This window comes from Lepidochelys kempii, chromosome 28, assembly GCF_965140265.1.
Source record: "Lepidochelys kempii isolate rLepKem1 chromosome 28, rLepKem1.hap2, whole genome shotgun sequence".
Classification (NCBI taxonomy): Eukaryota; Metazoa; Chordata; order Testudines; family Cheloniidae; genus Lepidochelys; species Lepidochelys kempii.
The window spans coordinates 550,524-574,197 of record NC_133283.1 but is presented as its reverse complement, the minus strand read 5'-3'; the positions used below and the strand labels follow the sequence as shown (position 1 = coordinate 574,197).

The following is a 23,674-nucleotide window of genomic DNA, read 5'->3' as shown; positions in this document are numbered from 1 at the left end:
TCTCCCCCTCCCCTGGAAATCCACAGAGCTCATGCGTCTTCCTCTGGGGTGGGAAAGAAGCCCCAGGGGCTGGGCTGCCTTGGGGTAGGCCGGTTCCCTCCTAGCGGGTGAGGGGGGTGCTGGGCAGGACGGGACACAGAGCCTCAAGAAGCAGCTGAATTGCTGCAGGCCAACAAAAAGAATGGGGGTGTAACCCCCTCACCCCACTTGTCTTAGCTGGAACAGAACTCACCCATAAGCTCTTAGGGATGGAACCCAGGTGTCCTGGCTCCCAGCTCTAACCCACCAGCCCCCACTCCCCTCCCAGAGCTGGGGAGAGAACCCAGGAGTCCGGGCTCCCTGTCCTGCTGTCTGCGCTCACTGAAGAGGGGTGGGAGGGGGGCCACAGACACGCCCCATCCCAGCTTCCTGCCCTAACAATGGACCCAGGGCAGCTGTGTCCTGGCAGTGTCCCTGCAGAGCCTCATTGCCTGATCTGGGAGCTTCCTGCAGAGCTGGGGGCGGGGGGCGGGGGGGAGGAACGGGGGCTAGATTTGGATCAAGGCTCCCTGGGGTCAAGCCAGCGTCACCCCCCAAACTGCAAGGGGGGGGGGCAGGGCTGCATTCTGCTCTCAGCAACCCCGGGGTGAATTCGGAGTCAGCCACTAGGCCTCACTCCCCATCCAGAGTCCTGGCTCCCAACCCTCCCCCCCCGCTCTAACCCGCCAGTCCCCCACTCCCCTCCCAGAGCTGGGAGAGAACCCAGGAGTCCTGGCTCTCAATGCCCCCACCCCCCGCTCTAACCCACCAGCCCTCACTCCCCTCCCAGAGCCGGGGAGAGAACCCAGGAGTCCTGGCTCCCAGCCCCCCCCGCTCTAACCACCAGCCCCCGCTCCCCTCCCAGAGCCGGGGAGAGAACCCAGGAGTTCTGGCTCCCAGCCCCCCCGCTCTAACCACCAGCCCCTGCTCCCCTCCCAGAGCCGGGGAGAGAACCCAGGAGTCCTGGCTCCCAGTCCCCCTGCTCTAACCATTAGACCCCACTCCCCTCCCAGAGCCGGGGAGAGAAGCCAGGAGTCCTGGCTCCCAGTCCTCCTGCTCTAACCACCAGCCCCAATTCCCCTCCCAGAGCCGGGGAGAGAACCCAGGAGTCCTGGCTCCCAGCCCCCCCTGCTCTATCCACTAGACCCCACTCCCCTCCCAGAGCCAGGGAGAGAACCCAGGCGTCCTACACCTTTAATACAAAAGCAGGGACCCTCGATTATTAATCCAGTTCTCCCCTGCACAAGAGGTGTAGACAATTGCACTCCTTGATCTGTGATGAGGTTCACTTCTGGAGGGGATGGGGGGCGGGGAGCAGGTCTTAGACACACTAGTCCTCCGGAAAAGGTGCGGGGGGTAGTTTCGATTTGTGGGGCTGGATAGGAGCTGGCTCCCCCTAGAGGGGACAGGCCCTGTGCCCCATTCCCTGCCCCCCTGAGCCAGCCAGTCTCCTGGCCCTGGTGCCAGATGGCAGCCGGCGCCCCCTAGGTAGCATTGTGTGTCCTGGGCCCCGTACGGCCCCCCACTCAAGAGGATTTCCCCTGCCTTACCCACAGGCAGCCAAGACACAGCCCCCAACTTCACAGGCCCTCACAAACCCTGACACCATCCCAGTATAGGAGCTGGGGGGCATCATGCTGGGAGGGGCTACCCCTATCCTCCAGACCCCCAGGATCAGTGGGGCTCCGGTCTCTGCCAGTGGCCTTGCAGCCATGCCTCTGCAACAGCCAGAGGACAGCTGGCCGGATTTCCTTCCTGTGGCTCAGAGCCGGCAAGGGGGTGGGGTGCGGACATGGGGGTCCCCCCCCCAGCTCCTTCCGCAACAGTCACAGAAGCAGGAAACAGGTGCGAAGACGTCATCCCTGGGCCCTCCCCACACAAACACACACCCCAGTGAACCCGGAGGGCCGGGGTGAGTCACGGCCCCAAGGAGGCGGCCGGGCCGTGGGCCAGGGGGAGATGGGGTGAGGCCAGGAAGGCAGAGAGTGGAGCCCAGACAGATCAGAGCGACGGGCCCGTCTAGCCCGGTATCCAGCCTGCTGCCCTGGTCCCGATATCCTATGGTGCCTTGGACTATTTCAGCCTAGTTATCCAGGGACCCCTCACCCAGCGCTGAGATGCGGCCACCTCTGGGGCAGGGCGGCTGGTTATCCAGGAACACCTTGCCCAGCCCTGAGATGCGGCCACCTCTGGGGCGGGGCGGATGGGTATACAGGGATCCGTCGCCTGGTGCCAAGATGCGGCCACCTCTGGGGCGGGGCGGCTGGTTATCCAGGGACCCCTCGCCCGGCGCCGAGATGCGGCCACCTCTGGGGCGGGGCAGCCGGTGACCCAGGGACCCCTCGCCCGGCGCCGAGATGCGGCCACCTCTGGGGCGGGGCGGCCGGTGACCCAGGGACCCCTCGCCCGGTGCCGAGATGCGGCCACCTCTGGGGCGGGGCGGCCGGTGACCCAGGGACCCCTCGCCCAGCTCCGAGATGCGGCCACCTCTGGGGCAGGGCGGCTGGTTATCCAGGGAGTCCTCGCCCAGCACCGAAACGCACCCGCTCTTTGCAGTGGGACAAAACTCATCTAAACACAATCCCACATCGCTCCCCCGGCCCCGCTCCACCAACAACACTCCCCCATCAACCCCTGCCCCCCCCCAATGCACGGGGCACAATCATGCACCCCCCATCTCCTTCCTTGTGTGTGCCCATGCACACTGCCCCCCCCCATGCTGCTGGTTTAGGGGGAGGGGATGCACAGCCTCCAGTCCTAACCGCCCCCCCCCACACACACACACTTCCTCCCAGTGGAAGGGGCGGCTGGGGGCGGGCAGGAGGAAACAGATCAGCTAGAAACTTCCAGGACCGACGGCCAAGAAAAACCAGAACAACCCCTGACCCCCGCACCCCCACCCCGCACCGGATCCAGCTCTCAGGAAACACCCCCTCCCCACCTGCTCATTCTGCAGCTCGGGGCTGCCCCCTAGTGGCAGAAGCTGGCCTCTCATTCCTGGTTCATTCCCAGTTCCTTCTCCCTCTTTCCCAGGGTGTGTGTGTGGGGGGGGGGGGGGGGATGGAGCCCCAGAGTGCGATACAGGATTCCCAGGGCAAGCCGCGTTGCGGCTCCGTGACTCAGTTTCCCCACCTGCGCAAGGAGGATGTGACCCACTGAACCGCTGCGGGAGACGCTTTCCGAGCAGCGGGCCGAGGGGTCCCTGCACACCAGGCCCCAGACCTGGGCAGCCCCACTCGGGAATCCCTTCCCCCCCCCCCCCAGCCTGCAATCCCCCAACCCCGCCTCCTCACATCAGAGCCAAGGGCCCATCTACCCCAGCATCAGGCCTGCTGCCAAAAGCTCCTGCAGAGAACAGAGGTAAAAGAGCAGCAACCCAATGCTTTGCTAAAAGGGGTGGATTGTGTCGCTAATTCATCCCCCCCCCCCCCCCGCCAGGACACACACACACACACAGATCCTCTCCAGCAGGGGGCGTCACACACACAACACTCACGTTATGTGAAGTAACATTTCCGGAGGAACCAGGGTTTCGACCCAGCGCAAGGATTGGCTCATCACAGGTGCTCCCCCTCGTGGCGGTCCTCCGGTGGTCTGCTTCTTCCCCTTGACTCGCCCCTCCGGCCGGTTCACCTTCGCCCCTTCCCCTTCCAGGGCAATGAATCCAGATGTCCGATTCCTCCGTCCGGTCTGCAGCCCTCTGTCCCGGGCCCCATGCTCTGAGTCCTCGCACCCTTCTCTCCCCTGCCCCGGGACTTCAGCCCCCCTTTCCGAGCGGCAGGCTGGGGGGCCCGGGCCAGCCCGTCCCCAATGCCCGGCTGCCTGCTGTCGCCTCTCAGCTGGCCTCCCTGGAAGTCTGGATCCTGCCCTGTTCTCAGGGCACCCCACCGCTGGGGCCTGCCCCCCATCCCCACTGGCCTCTCTCTCCCCCTCCGGACCGGGGTTTTTCCCCAGACTCCGCCTCTCCCGGCGTCTGCACTCTGCTCTCTCCCCCCGGGGGAAGCGCGGTTCTTTTCCAACGGGGCCTCGTGGCGGGGGATTGGGCACCGTGATCTTCGGCGCCGACGCCCTGGGGGCTCCAGCCCCGGGGCACCCATGGGAAAAATAAATAGTGGGAACCACAGCGGTTGGCCGGCGCCCTGATCAGCTAATTGGGGGCTCAGGGGAGGGGGGCGGAGCAAGGGCGGGGCCTTGCAGGAGGGGGTGGAGCAAGGGCGGGGCCTCTGGGAAGGGAGTGCAGTGGGGGTGGGGCCTCGGGGGACGGGGGAGAGCGAGGGAGGCGGAGGACCGAGGGAGGGGGCTCGGGGGGAGGCGGTGGAGTGAGCGTGGGGTCTTGGGGGAGGAAGCAGAGTGGGGGGCGAGAAGAGGCGGAGCAAGAGCGGGGTCTGGGGGCGGCGGAGCGAGGGAGGGGCCTTGGGAGGGTGGAGCGAAGGAGGGGGCTCGGGGGAGGGGTGGAAAGAGGTGGAGAGACAGCAGGCCCCCTGGGGAGGGGGCAGAGCGAGGGCGGGACCTTGCAGGAGGGGGTGGAGGAAGGGCGGGGCCTCAGGGAAGGGAGTGGAGTGGGGGTGGGGCCTCGGGGGAGGGGGAGAGCGAGGGAGGCAGTGGAGTGACGGAGGGGGGCAGAGCGAGCGTGGGGTCTTGGGGGAGGGAGCGGAGTGGGGGCGGGAAGAGGCGGAGCGACAGCAGGCCCTCGGGGAAGGGGGCAGAGCGAGGGTTGGGGTATTGCACAGGGTTGAGCGAGGGAGGGGACTCGGGGGAGGGGTGCAGTGGGGGCAGGGCCTCAGGGGAGGGGGCAGAGCAAGGGAGGAGCCTTGGGGAGAGGGCAGTGCGAGCGTGGGGTCTCGTGGAGGGAGCGGAGTGGGGGCAGGAAGAGGCAGAGCAGGGCCTTGGGGGAGGGGGATGGAGCGAGGGTTGGGGTCTTGTGGGGTGGAGCAAGGCAGGGACTAGATGATCTCCTGAGGTCCCTCCCAACCCTGATATTCTAGGGGGTGGTGTGGGGGCAGGGCCTCAGGGCCGAGCACCCCCGGGGGGAAAGGAAAACTCACCACCCGGGCCCGCGATCCTGGACCGCATCGAAAAGGGGATGGTAGGCAGGAGAGGAGAGGTTCTGTTCCCTCTGGGGTTCGCTGCCCGGATCCTCCCTCCAGGGCTGGGGCCCACGGTTCAAGGGGGAGGGCAATCAATTGGAAGAGGGCCGGAGACAAGCCGTGAGAAACATTCAAGGGGTAGGAAACCCAGCTTCGGGCTATCCCACCCCGGAGCCCGATCCATGTAGCGTCCTCAAGAGACGGCTGAGGGGTGGCTTGCACCAGGTGTGCCCCTGGGGGTGACGCCTCCAGACAGACTGCCAAGGGCCATCAGCGGGACAACGAACCCGGGGATACACCTGATGGATACACCAACCTGGCCGGCCCTTTTGGGGGTGAGAAGAACATTTTTGTATAGCGAGCAGAGGTTTTAAGTAACTTCTCACTGCACTGGACCTAGGTGCTGATTGGGAGCCAGACAACTGGAATGCAATACAGGGCGCTGTGTGATTCCTTTTTTCGGCTTCTTGATAACCAGGATGGGGGATCAGGAGCACAGTCTGTGACTGGTTGGTGAGGCTAACTTCAGTGTTAACCACCAGTTTGGGGGAGAATCTGCGCTCCTTTTTGCAGCCTGCCCGGACCCTGGCATTTCCCCGGGCCACAAGAGCCAGGAGAAATCATCCAGGATTAGAAAACATGGCTTAGAGCGATCCAAGCATCACCAGGAGACGGCTGAGGGGTGACCGGATCCCTGTCTCTAGATATCTACGAAGGGAACATATATTTCGCTCTCCACCCTAGGAGAGGAAGGTCTAATGCCGTCCAATGGCTGGAAGATGAAGCTAGACCAATTCAGACCGGAAAGAAGGTGCAATTATTTTAAAAGTAATAACAATTACCTCTGGTAAAAAATATGATGCCTGATTGCCTGTCTGAACGGGTCTAGCTTCAACGTCCGGCCGTCGGTTCTTGTTAGATGGAAGAGATAAATCAAATCTCCGGTCCCCCGGGATCAAATCACCCCGTTGCCTTCTCTCCGTAAAGCTAAACAGACCCAGCTCCTGGTGTCTCTCAGTGTAAGGCACATTTTCAAATCTTTGAATCGTTCCAGTAACTCTTCTCTGAACCCTCCCCAGTTTATCAGCGACATCAGACACACCGGTGACCTCCCTCCTGGCTGGTCTACGGGCACAAGGTTTTTGTCTCTCGGGCCCGTTCAACAGGTCCATGCCACAGGAAAACGTCCCCAGACTTGTTGGGTACGTGGGGGATTTGCATTAATTACCCCTCTTGTGTTTCCCCCTTCCGCTCCGAGTTCAGGAAACATAACCCCGTGGCCCACGAAGAGGCTCGGACGATTTGTAAAGTCAATACAATATTCCAGCGTTCTCCAAAGCAGCACATCTGCCACACCTGACTTGCACTTCACAGAAGTTACCAGCTATTAAGAACGGCCAGACTGGGTCAGACCAAGGGTCCATCTAGCTCAGTGTCCCGTCATCTGACAGTGGCCAATGCCAGGGGCCCCAGAGGGAAGGAACAGAACAGGGAATCATCAAGTGATCCATCCCCTGGCCCCCATTCCCAGCTTCTGGCAAACAGAGGCCAGGGACCCTGTCCCTGCCCATCCTGGCTAATAGCCATTGATGGACCTGTCCTCCAGGAACGTATCTAGTTCTTTTTTTAACCCTGTTCTAGTCTTGGTCTTCAGAACATCCCCTGGCGAGGAGTTCCACAAGTTGACTGTGTGTTGTGTGAAGAAATACTTCCTTTTGTTTGTTTTAAACCTGCTGCCTATTTATTTCTTTGGGTGATGCCTGGTTCATGAAGAGTAAATAACACGTCCTTATTTACTTTCTCCACACCGGTCATGATTTTATAGCCCTCAATCATATCCCCCCTTAGTCATCTCTTTCCCAGGCTGAAAAGTCCCTGTCTTATTCATCTCTCCTTGCATGGAAGACGTTCCAGACCCCGAATAATTTTTGCTGCCCTTTTCTGCACCTTTTCCAATCCCAAATAGATCTTTTTTGAGACGGGGCGACCACATCTGCATGCAGTGTTCAAGCTGTGGGTGTCCCATGGATTTATATAGAGGCAATAGGATATTTTCTGTCTTATTATCTATCCCTCTCTTAATGATTCCCAGCATACTGTTGGCTTTTTTGGCGGCTGCTGCCCATTGAGTGGACATTTTCAGAGAGCCATCCGCAAGGACGCTAAGATCCCCCTCTTGAGGGGGAACCGCTCATTTAGACCCCGTCCTTTTATGCATAGAGCTGGGATGATGTTTTCCAATGTGCATGACTTTGCATTGATCAACATTTAATTTCAGAGGCCGTTGCGTTGCCGGGTCACCCAGTTTTGGGAGATCCCTTTGTAGCTCTTCGCAGTCTGATTTCCCAGTTTATTCCTCCTCCTCTGACTCGGTCTTTCCGCCTTCAGTCCGTGTCTTCGTTCCCTTCTTTCCGGCAAACTTTTTTATTCCCCCCGCCTTTGATGGTTATTTTCATGGGGCTCCTGGCTTCTTCACTGCCAACCGACAAGCAACCCAGCGCCCCGAAGTCTCATCGCGACTTTCCTCCTTCCAAACACGGAGCATTTTTCATGGGCTTCTGTTTCCAAAAAGCGACAGCCCGGAGTTGTCTCCTTTATTTGGTAAAAACGCCCGCCCGTCTGGTTTTCCAAACCACACCGGGCCAACCTTGAGGCAGACGATATCCCTCCAATTTTGCCACAAACTGAGATCCAAAACCAGCTGACGTGAAGCTCAAAGACTATGCCTTGTCGGAGGGAAGTTAAAGCATTCGGCTTTCTACGCCGCTGGGTTTTTCACTCCCTCCTCTCCACCGGGACGATCCGTTTCAGCGCCGTTGGGATCCGACAGCGGCCTAGGAGCATTTGGGGCTAGATCCAGCCCCGCAAGGGAGTTGAAAACACACGACGGGGGGAAGCATCGGCCGCCGGTTGCGTTTCTGCTGGATTCAATGTGCGGCTTCGGCCGCACCGTCGTTGTGACTGAAGGGAGGCGGGGAACTGATCGTTCACCGTGTCCGGCGAGGGGAGAGCAAGGCGGGTTTGGGTCGATCGGCAGCAAAGGCAGAGGGTGGGGAGACGTGAGGAGAAAATGCCCCCTTTGTGCAGAACGCAGGGCAGCCCCATAGCCCCACCCCATGCCCCCTCTGTGCAGGGCACACGGCAGCCCCATAGCCCCCCAGATATCCTCTCTGAGCAGCCCCATAGCCCCCCAAATGCCCCCTTTGTGCAGGGCACAGGGTAGCTCCTGGCCCCGATGTCCCCTCTGTGCAGCCCCATAGCTCTCACCCCACCCCCCTCTGTGCAGGGCACAGGGCAGCCCCCCAGCCATCCTCTCTGTGCAGCCCCATAGCCCCCCAAATGCCCCCTTTGTGCAGGGCACAGGGTAGCTCCTGGCCCCAATGTCTCCTCTGTGCAGCCCCATAGCTCTCACCCCACCCCCCTCTGTGCAGGGCACAGGGCAGCCCCCCAGCCATCCTCTCTGTGCAGCCCCATAGCCCCCCAAATGCACCCTTTGTGCAGGGCACAGGGCTGCCCCATAGCCCTCTGACTCCCCCTTCTGTGCAGGAAACGGGAAAGTCTCATAGCTAACCCGATGCCCCCTCTGCCAAGGCACACGGCAGCCCCATAGACCCCCCCCCATGCCTCCTCTGTACAGCCCCATAGCCCTCTCACCTGCCCAGATGTTTCCCCTGTACAGGGAACATGACAGCCCCATAGTGCCCCCAGATGTCCTCTCTGTGCAGCCCCATAGCCCCCCTCCATGTCCCCTCTGTGCAGGGCACACGGCAGCCCCATAGCCCCCCAGATATCCTCTCTGTGCAGCCCCAGAGCCCCCCAAATGCCCCCTCTGTGCAGGGCACACAGCAACCCATAGCCCCCTGATGCCTCCTCTGTACAGCCCCATAGCCCTCCCACCTGCCCAGATGTTTCCTCTGTGCAGGGCACAGGGCAGCCCCATAGCCCCCCGATGTCCTCTCTGTGCAGCCCCATAGCCCCCCTCCATGTCCCCTCTGTGCAGGGCACACGGCAGCCCCATAGCCCCCCAGATATCCTCTCTGTGCATGCCCGAGCCCCCCAAATGCCCCCTTTGAGCAGCCCCAGAGCCCCCCAAATGCCCCCTCTGTGCAACCCCTTAACACACCCCCCATGTCCACTCTGTGCAGCCCCATAGGCCCCGATGTCCCCCCGTGCAGCCACAGGACAGCCCCCTAGCTCTGCCCCCCCCCCCCAACACTGCCCGGTTGGGGGGGGTGGGGGGCAGGGACAAGAGGCGGACCCACGAATTACGCTCAGGTCTGCGGACGTTTCGGGACAGCCCAGCTGCGCCTGCGCCGGTGGGGTGAGAGCGGGAGGCGGGGCTAAGGGGGCGTGGCCTGCCCCCTGCAGTGTCAGGCTCGGCTCGGCCGGGCCCCCCCTTGGAACGTTGCGACCAGGTGGCGCGGCCGCGGCGCCCCGCCCCCTTGGAACGTTGCGACCAGGTGGCGCGGCCAGGGCGGTCCACGTGAGCGCCCGGCGCGGGGGGGGACACACGTGGGTTTGGGTTTTTTTTTTTCGGATTTGTGGGGTTCGTTGATCCTCGCATCCCCCCCCTCCGCTTTTTAAGGGGGTCCTGGATCGCCAGCCCCCGGGAAGGCGGCGGGGGGGGGGAGCGGGCTGGTATCTGGGTATAACGCCCAGAGGGGGATTTCTGAAGGTGGGGGGTGGATTTTTTGCCCTGGCTTTTTCGGGGGAGCAGCGGAGGCTGATGTGATGCTCGGCCAGGTAAGGATTGGGGGCGGGGGGGAGATCAGCGACCGGGCGGGTATACAGGTGTAACGCCTGGCGGAGGGGAGGGATCGCCGCACACACACACACACCCCCCCCGGGCTGGGGGGGGGGGAAAGGGAGGAGATGGTGTTTGGAGGTCCATGATTTCCTGCTGCGATTCGATAGACTTTGACCCTGGCCACACTAGCTCTGGTGGTGGGGGAGGGGTGACCCAATACTCCCCCCCCCCCCGCCAGCTGCTGTTGCTTCCCCCTTCCCTGGAGTGAGCGTGGGGGAGTCACCTAGCTAAAGGGGTAAACCCCCCCCCCCCCCCCCAACCCTCATCGCAGCTCCCTCCACTGGATCCCTTCTGACTGCTTTTGGTGTGGCTGATTCTGGGGTGAGTCGCTGCTGGGGGAGGACAGCGAGGGGGCATGCGATCTTGGGGGTGATGGAGATGGGTTCACCCTGGTATGTCTTTGGCTCTGCTGGGGGCGAAGATGTTAATAAAATCCTGGTGGCAAGATTAAAGAGTTCAGCACGCGGGGGGTCAATTTTTTGCTGATTTACTCTTAACCCTCACTGAAGTGGGGGGGGGGGGAAATAAATGTCTCATCCTCTTAAGGCAGTGGTTCTCAAACTTTTGTACTGGTGACCCCTTTCACACAGCAAGCCTCTGAGTGCGGAGCCCCCCTTATAAATTAAAAACACATTTTTATATATTTAACACCATTATAAATGCAGGAGGCAAAGTGGGGCTTGGGGTGAAGGCTGACAGCTCGTGACCCCCCCCCCCATGTAATAACCTCGGGACCCCCTGAGGGGTCCCAACCCCCAGTTTGAGAACCCCTGTCTTAAGGGTTTGTCTACACTGGGACGTTAATTCGGATTGAGGGCTGGGTGTGCGTTTAAATCTGCTCTGAAAGCGGATTATCCGTATTAGCCAGTTCACGGGGAAGCAGAATCGGGTCCTGTGTGTGTGGGAGTTAAGCAGAAATGAAAGTGTAAATGAAATCTTGTCAGCTAAGCCTTTAAGCGCCAGAGCTACTCCTGAATCTTGTGGAGACTCTGGATTAAGGGGGCTATGTTCCAATCTATCTTCATCCACTTTGCGCCAGTCGCGTCCGTGTATGGCGAACCCCTTATTCAAGATGCAAAAAACCGAAGGCAACCTGGGTAACTGGGTTGAAGTGCGAAGTATGAAGTAAGCCGTTGATCAGAACAATTTCCCTTCGGAGAATCGTAGGGTGGGAAGGGCCCCGAGAAGTCATCTAGTCCAGTCCCCTGCGCTCATGAAGTATTATCAAGACCAGTGATTTTCAAACCAGTACTGCAAGGCCATTGGGAGCTTGTGGGGAGCGGGGGGGTGCCTGTGGGCGAGAGCCTCCCGAGATAAGCCCAATCCCCTGCCCCACCCCTGAGCCCCCCCAAACTTGGAGCCCCCTCTTGTACCCTCATCCTCGGCCCCACCCTAGAGCCTGCACTCCCAGCCCAGAACCCTGACTGCCTCCTGCATCCCAACCCCCTGCCCCAGCCAGAGGCCGAACCCACACCCTGAATCCCTCATTCCCAGCCCCACCCTGCAGCCCACACCTCAACCCTGTGCCCCAGCCCTGAGCCCCTCCCACACCCCAAACGCCTCCTCCCCAGCTCCGTTGGGTCGTGGGCATCAACAATTTTCTTCAACTGGGGTCGCCAAGAAAAAAAGGTTTGCAGACCACCGATCTAGTCCACATCTCTCTTGGGTGCGACTCGCACGAGACCCCCATCACCGGTTCTTTGCTCCCGTAAAACTCCTGTATAAGAAGTGAGATCGCTGCGTCACGTACGTGGAGGCTTGAAGACTTCCTTGAAAACCCAAGTAAAGCAGGGTGTGAATGCGGTTCCAGAAAAACCCGATAGATCTGGCATAACAGGCTCTCGGATTGCCATGCGGTCAACTCCTAAAGGTGACGGAAAGCAAAGATCGAAGAACGCAAACAGCAAAGAGTGCGGGCCGACTGTCTAGTTTACGTCTTTCTTTTTTTCTCTCATACCCCTTTTCCATTACAACCTTGCATGTCTCAACCCCTGTCCACGTGTGATATTCCAGGGAGCCTGAGTTTACTTCTCCACTCCACCCGCTATTTCTGTCAATCCATCTCCCGCTGCCTTGGACAAATCACTGCGGTCCGCTCCGGCCGGTGGGCGTTTGGTGTTCTGAATTGTTGGAGCAATTTCTAACGAGTGTGTGTGGGGGGGGGAATTCTCCACTGCTGACAATTTTGTGGTCGAGGTTGGAGGTTCGCCAAAGGGCTCAGCTCTGGGGATGGTTTTATGGGGACGTTCCCCGGCTTGGGTTATGCGGGCATTGGACGATCGCTCAAGTGTTGCCCCAGTTCTGTTTGTTCCCTCCGAAGCGTCCGACGTTGGCCACTGTCGGAAGACAGGACACTGGGCTCGATGGACCTTTGGTCTGACCCAGTCTGGCCATTACATGCTTTTGGGGGCATGCACCCCAAATCCCCGCCCTCCCAAATCTACCGGTTTTGTTCTTCTGGGGTTTGCTTGGATATCACGAGTTACGAATTGCTAAATCATAGAATTGTAGGGCTGGAAGGGACCTCGAGAGGTCCTCTAGTCCAGCCCCCTGCCCTCAAGGCAGGACTAAGTATTCTCTAGACCATCCCTGACCGGTGTTTGTCTAAGATGCTCTTAAAAACCTCCAATGACAACCTCTCTAGGCAATTTATTCCAGTGCCTAACAACCCTGACAGTTGGGTAGTTTTTCCTAATGTCCAACCTAAACCACCCTTGCTGCAATTTAAGCCCATTGCTTCCTGTCCTATCCTCAGCGGTCAAGGAGAACAAATTTTCTCCCTCCTCCTTGTAACCACGTTTTATGTACTCGAAAACTGTGATCGTGTCCCCCTCTCAGTCTTCTCTTCTCCCAGACTAAACAAACCCAAGTTTTTCAGTCTTCCCGTGTGTTTTCTAGACCTTTCACCATTTCTGATGCTCTTCTCTGGACTTTCTCCAATTTGTCCACCTCGGTCCTTGAATGTGGTGCCCAGAATGGGATGCAGAGCAGAGCGGAAGAATTACTTCTCGTGTCTGGCTTACGACAATCCTGCTGATACAGCCCAGAATGATGCTTGATTTTTTTTGCAGTAGGGTTACTCTGTTGACTCATATTTTGCTTGTGGTCCACTCTGACCCCTAGATCCCTTTCCACAGTGCTCCTTCCTAGGCAGTCATTTCCCATTGTGTGTGTGTAACTGATTGTTCCTTCCTAAGTGGAGCATTTTGCATTTGTCCTTATTGAATTTCATCCTCTTAACTTCAGACCATTTCTCCAGTTTGTCCAGATCATTTTGAATTTGAATCCTACCCTCCAAGGCACTTGCAACCGCTCCTGTGTCCACATATCTGGGGGAGGGATAGCTCAGTGGTTTGAGCATTGGCCTGCTAAACCCAGGATTGTGAGTTCAATCCTTGAGGGGGCCATTTAGGGATCTGGGGCAAAAATTGGGGATTGGTCCTGCTTTGAGCAGGGGGTTGGACTAGATGATCTCCTGAGGTCCCTTCCAACCCTGATATTCTATGATTCTATGATCTATTCAGGGGACACCATCATAGGGCCTAATCACATCAGCCACACCATCAGAGGCTCGTTCACCTGCACATCTACCAATGTGATATACGCCATCATGTGCCAGCAACGCCCCTCTGCCATGTACATTGGTCAAACTGGACAGTCTCGACGCAAAAGGATAAATGGACACAAATCAGACGTCAAGAATTATAACATTCAAAAACCAGTCGGAGAACACTTCAGTCTCTCTGGTCGCTCGATTACAGACCTAAAAGTGGCAATTCTCCAACAAAAAAACTTCAAAAACAGACTCCAAGGAGAGACTGCTGAATTGGAATTAATTTGTAAACTGGACACAATTAACTTAGGCTTGAAAAGAGACTGGGAGTGGATGGGTCATTACACAAAGTAAAACTATTTCCCCATGTTTATTTCCCCCCTCCACCCCCCACTGTTCCTCACACGTTCTTGTCAACTGCTGGAAGTGGCCCACCTTGATTATCACTACACAAGGTGTGTGTCCCCCGCCCCGCTCTCCTTCTGGGAATAGCTCACCTTACCTGATCACTCTGGTTACAGTGTGTAGGGTAACACCCATTGTTTCATGTTCTCTGTGTATATAAATCTCCTCCCTGTATTTTCCACTGAATGCATCCGATGAAGTGAGCCGTAGCTCACGAAAGCTTATGCTCAAATAAATTGGTTCGTCTCTAAGGGGCCACAAGTCCTCCTTTTCTTTTTGCGAATACAGACTAACATGGCTGCTGCTCTGAAACCCTCCTGGTTTGGTATCGTTTGCAAACTTTTACACGCATTCCTGCTACCGACCCAGGGTCTGGAGGCCCAAACTTATTGCAAAGCCTCCTTCCGACGTGCAGTAGAACTTTCTTCGGCCGCCGTCGTTCCGGGTCGCGGCCTCTTCGCTCGCCTTTTGCGCGTGATACGTCGGGTTTAATCTTGCACTGAATATCTGTGGAGACTCTGGATTGAGAGGGCGTCGTTCCGATCTGTCTTCGTCCACTTCGCACCCGGTCTCCCAGGAGGGTCTGGCAGTGGGGAGAGGCCTGTTGATTTTAGGGGGAGGAGGGTCAACCCCTGGCCTCAGGCGCGTGCCTCTGGGATTGCCTGTAGAACAAAGAACCGGGAAAAGGCAGAAATTAGGGTCTTCCAGCTGAATGGTTCCCCCCCCCAATGGAGCTTACTGTGTTGACACCCTAAATGACCGATCTCCCCAATAGAAAGACGAGAAATAAGATTGGAGGTGGGGGGCACACAGCCCCAGGCATGGGGGGGATGGTGGCCCTGGCATAGGGAGAGACGGGGACACACAGACACAGGTATGGGGGGAGAATAGGGGCCCCTGGTAGGGGGGGAGGGGCAGGTGGGGGGCCACCCAGAGCCCCAGGCATGGAGCCGGAGGCCAGGAAGGGGGCGCACGGAGTCTTTGTTGGGGGGCAGTTTTGAGGCCAAGTGAGAGATGCAAAGGGAGGGAAAAAGCAGCTGCTCGGAAGCCGGGACTGGAGGAGCTGGGAGCTCCCCCGCGCCCCACAGCGCCCCCTGCTGGGAGAGGCCGGGACTGGAGGACCTGTACCCCAGGACAAAAGCGCCTATTGTAACGCCCCGCTCTCTCTCCTGCAGTGAGCCCCATGCCGGTGGTGCACCCCCAACCCCCCGACGGGGGCTGGGGCTGGATGGTGGTGCTGGCTGCCTTCTTCCAGTCGGCGCTGGTTTTCGGGGTGATCCGCTCCTTCGGTGTCTTCTTCATGGAGTTTGTGGGGTACTTCGGGGAGCTGGCGGGGCAGGTCTCCTGGATCACCTCCATCGGGATCGCCGTGCAGCAGTTTGCTAGTGAGTTCGGGGGGGTGGGGGGGCAAGGGATCCTGACCCTCTTTTGGAGGTAGGAGAGAGAACCCCACTCCTCCCCCAGAGTCAGCAGCATCGCAGGGTAACAGGGCCCGCCCGTTGTCTCTCTGCTGCTCCCTGCAGGTCCGGTGGGCAGCGCCCTCAGCACCCAGTATGGCGCCCGCCCCGTGGTGATGGCCGGGGGCGTCCTCTCGGGGCTGGGCATGTTCCTGGCGTCCTTTGCCACCAGCCTGACCCACCTGTACCTGAGCATCGGGCTGCTCTCAGGTAGGTCCCCCCCGAGCCTCCCCCCCTGCCTCAGTGCCCTCTGGGAGTATCCTCGCTCAAGGCTGGGAGCAAGAGCTTCTGGGTAACCTAGTGCACCCTGGGACCATCCTCGCCCAAGACCAGGAGCAAGGGATTCTGGGTCTAATATCCGGTATTCCAGGCAGGAATGACCGGATGTTGCCGGTGGCGGGTTTTCAGATCTTCATTTCACCTTTTCCGGGAGTTCAAACAGCCAACCCGAGCTAAACCTTCATTGGTGGGCTTGGCAACATTCGATGTTGTTTGTTTTTGAGCATTTAGATGGGTCGTTTCGACGCTTTCTTTTAAAGCGCCTCTGTGAGATTTTTTTTTTTTTTTATCCACTTACGCTTTCACGGTTGCGTAAGATTATGGGTTCGACCTTTTGTTTTCTCCTCCCTGGTTTTATGGATTGAAATTTGCACAGCGGCGGGAAACCGCGGGGGCTGGTCGGACAAGTTTGGACCAACAGGCGTAGAGGTTGAAAAAGTTAGACCTTGGTAGCCATAAAAACAGAAGTGGTCCCCCTCACGTGTCCGAACCAAGCTGGATTTCAGGATACTTCCTTTAATCCTTACGGCGCACGACTTTACTTTGCTGATCTGTACATTTCGATCTCTATCGATTGACCATATCTGTTCGTTGGTTTGGGTGTCTACAGCTGAATGGGCGTTTACCAACACTTACCGATGGGGGACGGGGGGGAATATAATTCTTCTAAGCCTACCTGTTGGAGACCATGAAGTCTTCCTGTCTTCCTGTTCTACTAAATTAGGGCTTTAAAATAGTTGACCTTTTTCAAAATGGCTACCATCATGTGGGGGGCAACCGTGGACCCAAGGGGGAAGGAGCCAGGGCTTCTTCAAAATGGCTGCCACTGCGTCTGCAGAATCAGTGGGGAAGTTGTTTGGAGGGACGAGAGCATGGGGGGAAAGGAGTGGGGCCTTTTCAAAATGGCTGCCATCCTGGGGGTTGGGGGGAGAGGGAACTGTGGGGCCACAGGGGAAAGGAGCGGGGCCTTTTCAAAATGGCTGCCATCCTGGGGGTTGGGGGGAGAGGGAACTGTGGGGCCATTGGGGAAAGGAGCAGGGCCCTTTCAAAATGGCTGCCATCCCATGGGGGGAACTGGGGCCACAGGGGAAAGGAGCAGGGCCTTTTCAAAATGGCTGCCGCTGAGGGGGACGGTTCGGGGGGGGCATCAAAGGAAAGAGAGGACCATCAAAATGGCCACCATTTGATGGGTGGGGGTAGGGAGAAGGAGCTAGGTCTCATTCAAAATGGCCATCAGTATATGGGGGGAGGGTAATCACTGAGGCTGGGGGAGGAAGGAGCCGGGCCTCATTCAAAATGGCTGCAGCCACACAGCAGCCATTTTGGAAAAACGAGTTAAAAAGTAGATGGGCCCAAAACAGTCTCATTTGTGGCCACGTCCGGCCTGTTGCCGTACCAACCTGGATGTGATGGGGGGGGGGGGGGGGGGGATACGTGTGTATTTTATTCCCCCCCCCCCCTTTTTTTTTTTTTTTGCAGGCTTCGGGTGGGCCTTGGTCTTCACGCCTTCCGTGGCCTCGGTGGCCCGTTACTTCAAGAAGCGCCGGACGTTTGCCACGGGCTTGGCCTTCACTGGCGTGGGCCTGTCCTCCTTCGCCTTCTCCCCGCTCTTCCAACTCCTGGTGGACACCTACGCCTGGCGGGGGGCCCTCCTGGTGGTGGCCGGCATGTCCTTCAACCTGGTGGTGTGCGGTGCCCTCATCCGCCCCCTGACCCTCAAGGAGGACCTGGCCGGCGCCGGGGACCCCGGCGGGAGCTGCCTGGGGAAGCTTTCCACCCTCTTTGGCCTGCCTTTGCTCTTCCACTGGCCTTTCATGAGGTTCGTCCTGGCCGTGACCTTGATCAACACCGGCTACTTCATTCCCTACGTCCACTTGGTGGCCCGGGCCCGGGAGCTGGGCTTCGACGAGTACCAGGCCGCCTTCCTTATGTCTGTGGCGGCCGTGGCTGATCTGTGTGGCCGCCTCCTCTCGGGTTGGCTGGCCGATTGCCGGGTTTTCAACCTCAGCCACATCTTGGTGGCCTGGACCTCCCTGACTGGCATCTCCTTGGCTCTGCTGCCTCTGGGGCGCAGCTACCCGCTGCTGATGGCCATCGGCATCTGCTACGGGTTCTTCTCCGGGGCGCTCACCCCCGTGGTCTTTTCCATCCTGCCGGAAATCGTGGGCATCAGGCAGATTTTCGGCTCGATGGGGCTGCTGCAGATGATGGAGAGCATCGGTGGGCTTCTGGGAGCGCCGTTCTCTGGTAGATCGCCTCTGGCTTTCTTCTCCTCCCATTCAATTAATTGGAAATGAGCTCCTCCTTCCCCCAATAAATCAATCCCCAACCCTGCCCCTTTCCCCTGTAACCTTAAGTCATAGACTTGGTCCTTCTTGGAACCAAGACTCCTGGCCCCTACCCTGGTCTTGGGAACAGTGGTTAACATGTGAACGTCATCCGGCTTGGCATTAGCTGCCCTCCAACCCCAGGTGGGGATAGAACCAGCAGTCCTGACTCCCAGTTCCCCCTGCTCCAACCAGCTAGACCCCACAAGGTTCTCGTGACCTCGTTCTATGTCGCCCTGTTTCTAGGTCACCCTAGGTTTTGATCTAAGTCATCCTGGCTTCTTATGGCACCGTAGGTCACCTCCATGTTCTAGTTTGCCCTACGTTCTAGGTCACTTTGTGTTCGCATGACAGTCTAGGTCACCTCCATGTTCTAGGTTGCTGTGTGCTCTCTGGATATTGTTCTAGATCACACTTGTCTCTTGTGTCATTTGAGATCGCCTTCATGTGCTAGGTTGCCCTATGTTCTCTGGCTATTGTTCTAGCTCACCCTGGGTTTTCCTGCTGTTGGTCTGGATGACTCTTTCCTTTCTCTGTTCCAGGTTGGCTGCGGGACACGACTGGGGACTACACAGCCTCTTTCCTGGCAGCTGGGGCTTTCCTCTTGTTGGGGAGCCTGGTTTTGGTCACTCTGCCCAATTTCTTCTCTTGCCTGGGCTCCTCCCCTCCTGCCTGCCATGGCACCAAAGTGGAGGCCGGGGCGGAGCCGGCCGCATTGACACCGGCCTCTGGGGAACTTTCCTCCCAGGACAGAGACTGGCCAGCCAGAAGCCAAGATCTCAGGGAGCCGGCGTGACTGCAAGGGGGTTGTGGCAGTGGCTGGGTGAAGGGGGGGAACCAAGGAGGGACAGCTACCCCCCCACCCCACAGCTCTTTTGGGGCCCCTCAATCCATTATCACAGCCTGGACCTAATCTTCCTTCCCTGGGCCTAATCCCCTGTTTGTATCCTCTGATCCCTGGGGCGAACTCCTTGACCGGGACCAGGTTCTGGAAGGGCTAATGCGGTCAGAGCGTAAATTCCAGCCTGGGGAGGGGTCCTAGAGTTTTGCCTCTCTTCCTACCTACCATCCCCTTCAATATCTCCACCGAGAAGGATGCTCCTTCACAGAAATAAGGCACATAAATACCCTTGCCCTCCTGGGTTCTCCGCCGGTGCCTCCCATGGGCTCCAACCTCCCAGAAGCCTGCTGGAAGCTTAAGGCCCTTTGCGGAGCTCCATAATTCGGGGAGGATGCTGAGGAAGCGGGGGAGGGTTCAGTCTATGAAGACCCCAACGAGGAGCAGAAATTGGATCAGAGTCTGGGTTTAACACAAAGAACATTTTATAAAGTGGGAGGAGGATCGGGCCACTGCATTCATTTGGGGAAACCCTGTACACACCATCAACGGCAGGTCACCTCCATGTTCTAGTTTGCCCTATGTTATCCGGATGTTGTTCTAGGTCACTTTGTGTTCGTATGACAGTCTAGGTCACCTCCATGTTCTAGGTTGCTGCGTGCTCTCTAGATATTGTTCTAGATCACACTTGTCTCTTGTGTCATTTGAGATCGCCTTCATGTTCTAGGTTGCCCTATGTTCTCTGGCTATTGTTCTAGCTCACCCTGGGTTTTCCTGCTGTTGGTCTGGATGACTCTTTCCTTTCTCTGTTCCAGGTTGGCTGCGGGACATGACTGGGGACTACACAGTGGCAGGTGTATGCAGACAGGAAATAAAAGGCCCACTCCCATAATATGTGTGGTAGGCCCCTGCCTCAGTTTCCCCACTTGCTGCTGTGAATGGCTGGCAGGAAATGGACACCCAGCTTTGCACCCCACTCCGGGGGCAGGGGGTTAGTGATGTCCCAGAAATGCAGTTGTGGGTGTAAAGGCTCCCCTCCCGGATTAGTTTAACCTCCAAAATGTAGGATTTGCTCATTAAAGGGGGGAGGGAGTTGTTTAGCAAAATGACAGTTTTATGGGGGCGGGGGACAAAAGTGGCAGTTTCGAGTGCCGCCTTTTTTGGAACAGAGCTGCGTTTGGGGGGGAATTAAAACCAGCCAATTCCTCTAGCGGACATCTGAGTTCATGGACCCCTAACCAGCGCATGAGAGGAAGGGGCCCAAGCGAAGGTGACTTTAGCTTGGAAGTGGCCACAATGCCCCCCCCCCGGGCAGGTGGGCCAAAGGTCAAAAGTGCCTCATTGAAGCAAAGTGGCTTGAAAGTTCATCTTGAGTTTTCTCGCATTGAAAGGAACAGGTCTCTTCACAGCGGGGTGGGTGAATATTAACGGAGTAACAAGGGAGGTTTCTCCAAGGATTGGGCAAAACGGCTTGGGGTGGGTGTGCGGAGTGGGGGAAAGATAAGCAAGTAAAGGGATTAATTTAGGTATGGTGCAGACCTGATGGAACCCAGGAGTCCTGGCTCCCAGCCCCGGCCCCCGCTCTAACCCACCAGACCCCACTCCCCTCCCAGAACCATCCTGTCCTAGGGAGTTTGCCCTGGGCTCCCCCTGTGATCCTGGCCCCTGTCCATTGTCTGGGGCATTGCTCGTACCCTTTGTAATTCAGCCTTTCCCAGGCTCTTTGGAGGCGGCTGGTTATCCAGGGACCCCTTGCCCAGCACTGAGATGTGGCCACCTCTGGGGCGGGGCGGCTGGTGACTCAGGGACCACTCACCCGGTGCTGAGATGTGGCCACTTCTGGGGCGGGGCAGCTGGTGACACAGGGACCCCTTGCCCGGCGCTGAGATGCGGCCACCTCTGGGGCGGGGCGGCTGGTGACTCAGGGACCCCTTGCCCGCCGCTGAATTGCGGCCACCTCTGGGGCGGGGCAGCTGGTTACACCAGGACCCCTCGCCCAGCGCTGAGATGTGGCTACCTCTGGGGCAGGGCGGCTGGTTATACAGGGATGCCTGGAAGCTACATAGAAACTTTTTAAAGATGCCATTTTAGGGGCTCCATTGAAAGGCATACCCCGAAATTAAAAAAATCCTAGCAAGAGAACCAAAAAACTGTCACCACGGTTAAACAACCAAGTAAGAGAAGCAGTGAGAGGCAAAAAGGCATCCTTTAAAAAGTGAAAGTTAAATCCTAGTGCGGAAAACAGAAAGGAGCATAAACTCTGGGTAAAAATATAATCAGGCCAAAAAGGAATTTGAAGAGCAGCTAGCCAAAGACCCAAAAAGTAACAGCAAAAAAATGTTTTAAGTACATCAGAAGCAGGAAGCCTGCTAAACAACCAGTGGGGCCCCTGACCGATTGAGGTGCTAAAGGAGCAGTCAAGGACGTTAAGGCCATTGCGGAGAAACTAAATGAATTCTTTGCATTGGTCTTCCCGGCTGAGGATGTGAGGGAGATTCCCAAACCTGAGCCATTCTTTTTAGGTGACAGATCTAAGGAACTGTCCCAGATTGAGGTATCATTAGAGGAGGTTTTGGACCAAATTGATGAATTAAACAGCAGTAAGTCACCAGGACCAGCTGGTATTCACCCAAGAGTTTGGAAGGAACTCAAATGTGTATGTCTACACTATGAAATTAGGTCGATTTTATACAGTCGATTGCGTATGTCCACACTACGTGCATTAAGTGGGAAGAGTGCGTCCTCACTACCGTGGCTAGCATCGACTTACAGAGCGGTGCACTGTGGGTAGTTATCCCACAGTTCCAGCAGTCTCTGCCACCCATTGGAATTCTAGGTTAAGCTCCCAACACCTGATGAGGCAAAAACATTGTCGTGGGTGGTTTTGGGTACATGTCGTCAGTTGCCCCTCCCTCTGTGAAAGCAACGGCAGACCGTCTACCCCAGCCTACCCCTTGCTCCCGTGGTTCATGCAGCCTGGACAGTAGTAAGGAGCAGTTCCATTATAGGCTGAGCAAGTGGAGAATGGTGGTAGAATGTGCCTTTGCACGTTTAAAAGCGCGCTGGCGCTGTTGGTCAGACCTCAGCGCAACCAACATTCCCGTTGTTATTGCTGCTTGCTGTGTGCTCCATAATATCTGTGAGAGTAAGGGGGAGATGTTTATGGCCCGGTGGGAGGTTGAGGCAAATTGCCTGGCGTCCGATTTTGAGCAGCCAGACACCAGGGCGATTAGAAAAGCACAGTTAGGTGCGCTGCGCATCAGAGAGGCTTTGAAAACCAGTTTCATGACTGGCCAGGCTACGGTGTGACCGTTGTGTGTGTTTCTCCTTGATGCAAACCCGCCCCCTTTGTTGATTTTAGTTCCCTGTAAGCCAACCACCCTCCCCCCTTCGAAATAAAGTAACTACTGTTTTGAAACCATTCATTCTTTATTAATTAAAAAAATGAGGTAACAGACAAGCCCGGGTGCGGTGGGGGAGGAGGGAAGGACAAGGCCACATTGCTTATTGTAGCCACACTACAAATCAAACTGTTTGAATGACAGCCTTCTGTTGCTTGAGCCATCCTCTGGAGTGGAGTGGCTGGGTGCCCGGAGCCTCCCCACCACGTTCTTGGGCGTCTGGGTGAGGAGGCTATGGAACATGGGGAGGAGATCAGGCAGTTATACAATGGATGCAGCTGGGGTCTGTGCTCTTGTTGGCTTTCCTGCAGCTCCACCAGATGCTTCATCATGTCCGTTCGCTCCCCCATTAGCCTCAGCATCGCGTCCTGCCTCCGCTCTTCATGCTCACTTAATTCTTTCCTGGTCTCTGCCGCTGAATGCCTCCTTGCATTACCAGGGATCGGCAACCTTTGGCACGCGGCACGGCAGGGTAAGCCGTCTGGCAGGCCAGGCCGCTTTGTTTACCTGCTGCATCTTCAGGTTCGGCCGATCACGGCTCCCACTGGCCGCGGTTCGCCATTCCAAGCCAAAGGGGGCTGCGGGAAGCGGCGCGGGCCAAGGGATGTCGACAAAACAGGCTTGGTTGTGTGGACGTGTGCAGGGTTAAATGGATCTAATGCTGCTAAATTCGGCCTAAACTCGTAGACCAGGGCTAACTGTCGTCTGTAATTGTGAAATCAGCTTCGGTACCAGATGGCTGGCGGATGGTTAATGTTATGCCAATTTTTTTGAAAGGCTCCAGAGATGTTGTTTGCCTTTCGTTCTATTCACTGCGACTATAGCCAATGGGCTAGCTTGCCTTTATTATATTGACTGCCAGCCAGTAAACCAGAAGGTTTATTAGACGACAGGAATACAGTCCAAAACAGGGCTTGTAGGTACAGAAAGCAGGACCCCCTCAGTCAGGTGCATCTTGGGGGGTCGGGAGCCCAGACCCAGGGTCTGGGCCTCCCTCTGTTTCCCCAGCTAGCTCCATACTGAAACCCCCTCCAGCCCCTCCTCTGGCCTTTGTCTCTTTTCCAGGCAAGGAGGCCACCAGATCTCTTTGTTCTCCAACACCTTCAGTTGGCACCTTGCAGGCCATCAGTTGCCAGGAGACCGGGTGTCTGCAACAATCACACACCCTTATCCCACCACCTAGATACTTAAGAACTACCTAGGGGAAACTGAGGCACCCACACAGTATTCAGAGAAAACATTAAGAACATTCCCACTTCGTGACACATGTGTCAACCACGGAGGTGTCCTGGCAACAAACTGACGAACATAACAGGTACATCAAAGGCTACCCAGCTTGCTTGCCTATATATTGTTTCTTATTTTCTTACGGGTTTGATTATTTGTTTGATTATTATAGATTTATATTAGAGTATATTTTGGCTGTAACACAAGGGACCTGCAGCCCACACCCTGTATGTTGAGCTAAGGTGAAGTTGGCATACATATGTTTGGGACTTTTC

At 57.2% G+C, this 23,674-nt stretch overlaps 1 protein-coding gene across 2 annotated transcripts; it reads left to right on the top strand.

The window, feature by feature from the left end:
- Window positions 1-9,495: 9,495 nt before the first annotated feature.
- Window positions 9,496-22,190, top strand: SLC16A13 (solute carrier family 16 member 13). 2 transcript variants are annotated; one of them, XM_073326506.1, is made up of 5 exons: window positions 9,496-9,848; window positions 15,046-15,255; window positions 15,394-15,537; window positions 17,086-17,853; window positions 18,476-22,190. In XM_073326506.1, the coding sequence occupies exons 2-5, from the start codon at window positions 15,054-15,056 to the stop codon at window positions 18,727-18,729; spliced, it is 1,368 nt and encodes a 455-aa protein (XP_073182607.1). In that variant the 5' UTR covers window positions 9,496-9,848; window positions 15,046-15,053; the 3' UTR covers window positions 18,730-22,190. The 2 variants fall into 2 exon arrangements, with proteins under 2 accessions (XP_073182607.1, XP_073182608.1); XM_073326507.1 differs by lacking the exon at window positions 9,496-9,848 and adding an exon at window positions 9,954-10,233.
- Window positions 22,191-23,674: the final 1,484 nt, after the last annotated feature.

What these genes read in the sequence shown, in the direction of transcription:
- SLC16A13 (XM_073326506.1), top strand. Translation starts at nt 15,054, where the DNA reads ATGCCGGTGGTGCACCCCCAACCCCCCGACGGGGGCTGGGGCTGGATG. An exon ending in CGCCGTGCAGCAGTTTGCTA is followed by an intron (nt 15,256 to 15,393) that starts GTGAGTTCGGGG and finishes TGCTCCCTGCAG; the next exon opens with GTCCGGTGGGCAGCGCCCTC. An exon ending in TCTGGGAGCGCCGTTCTCTG is followed by an intron (nt 17,854 to 18,475) that starts GTAGATCGCCTC and finishes TCTCTGTTCCAG; the next exon opens with GTTGGCTGCGGGACACGACT.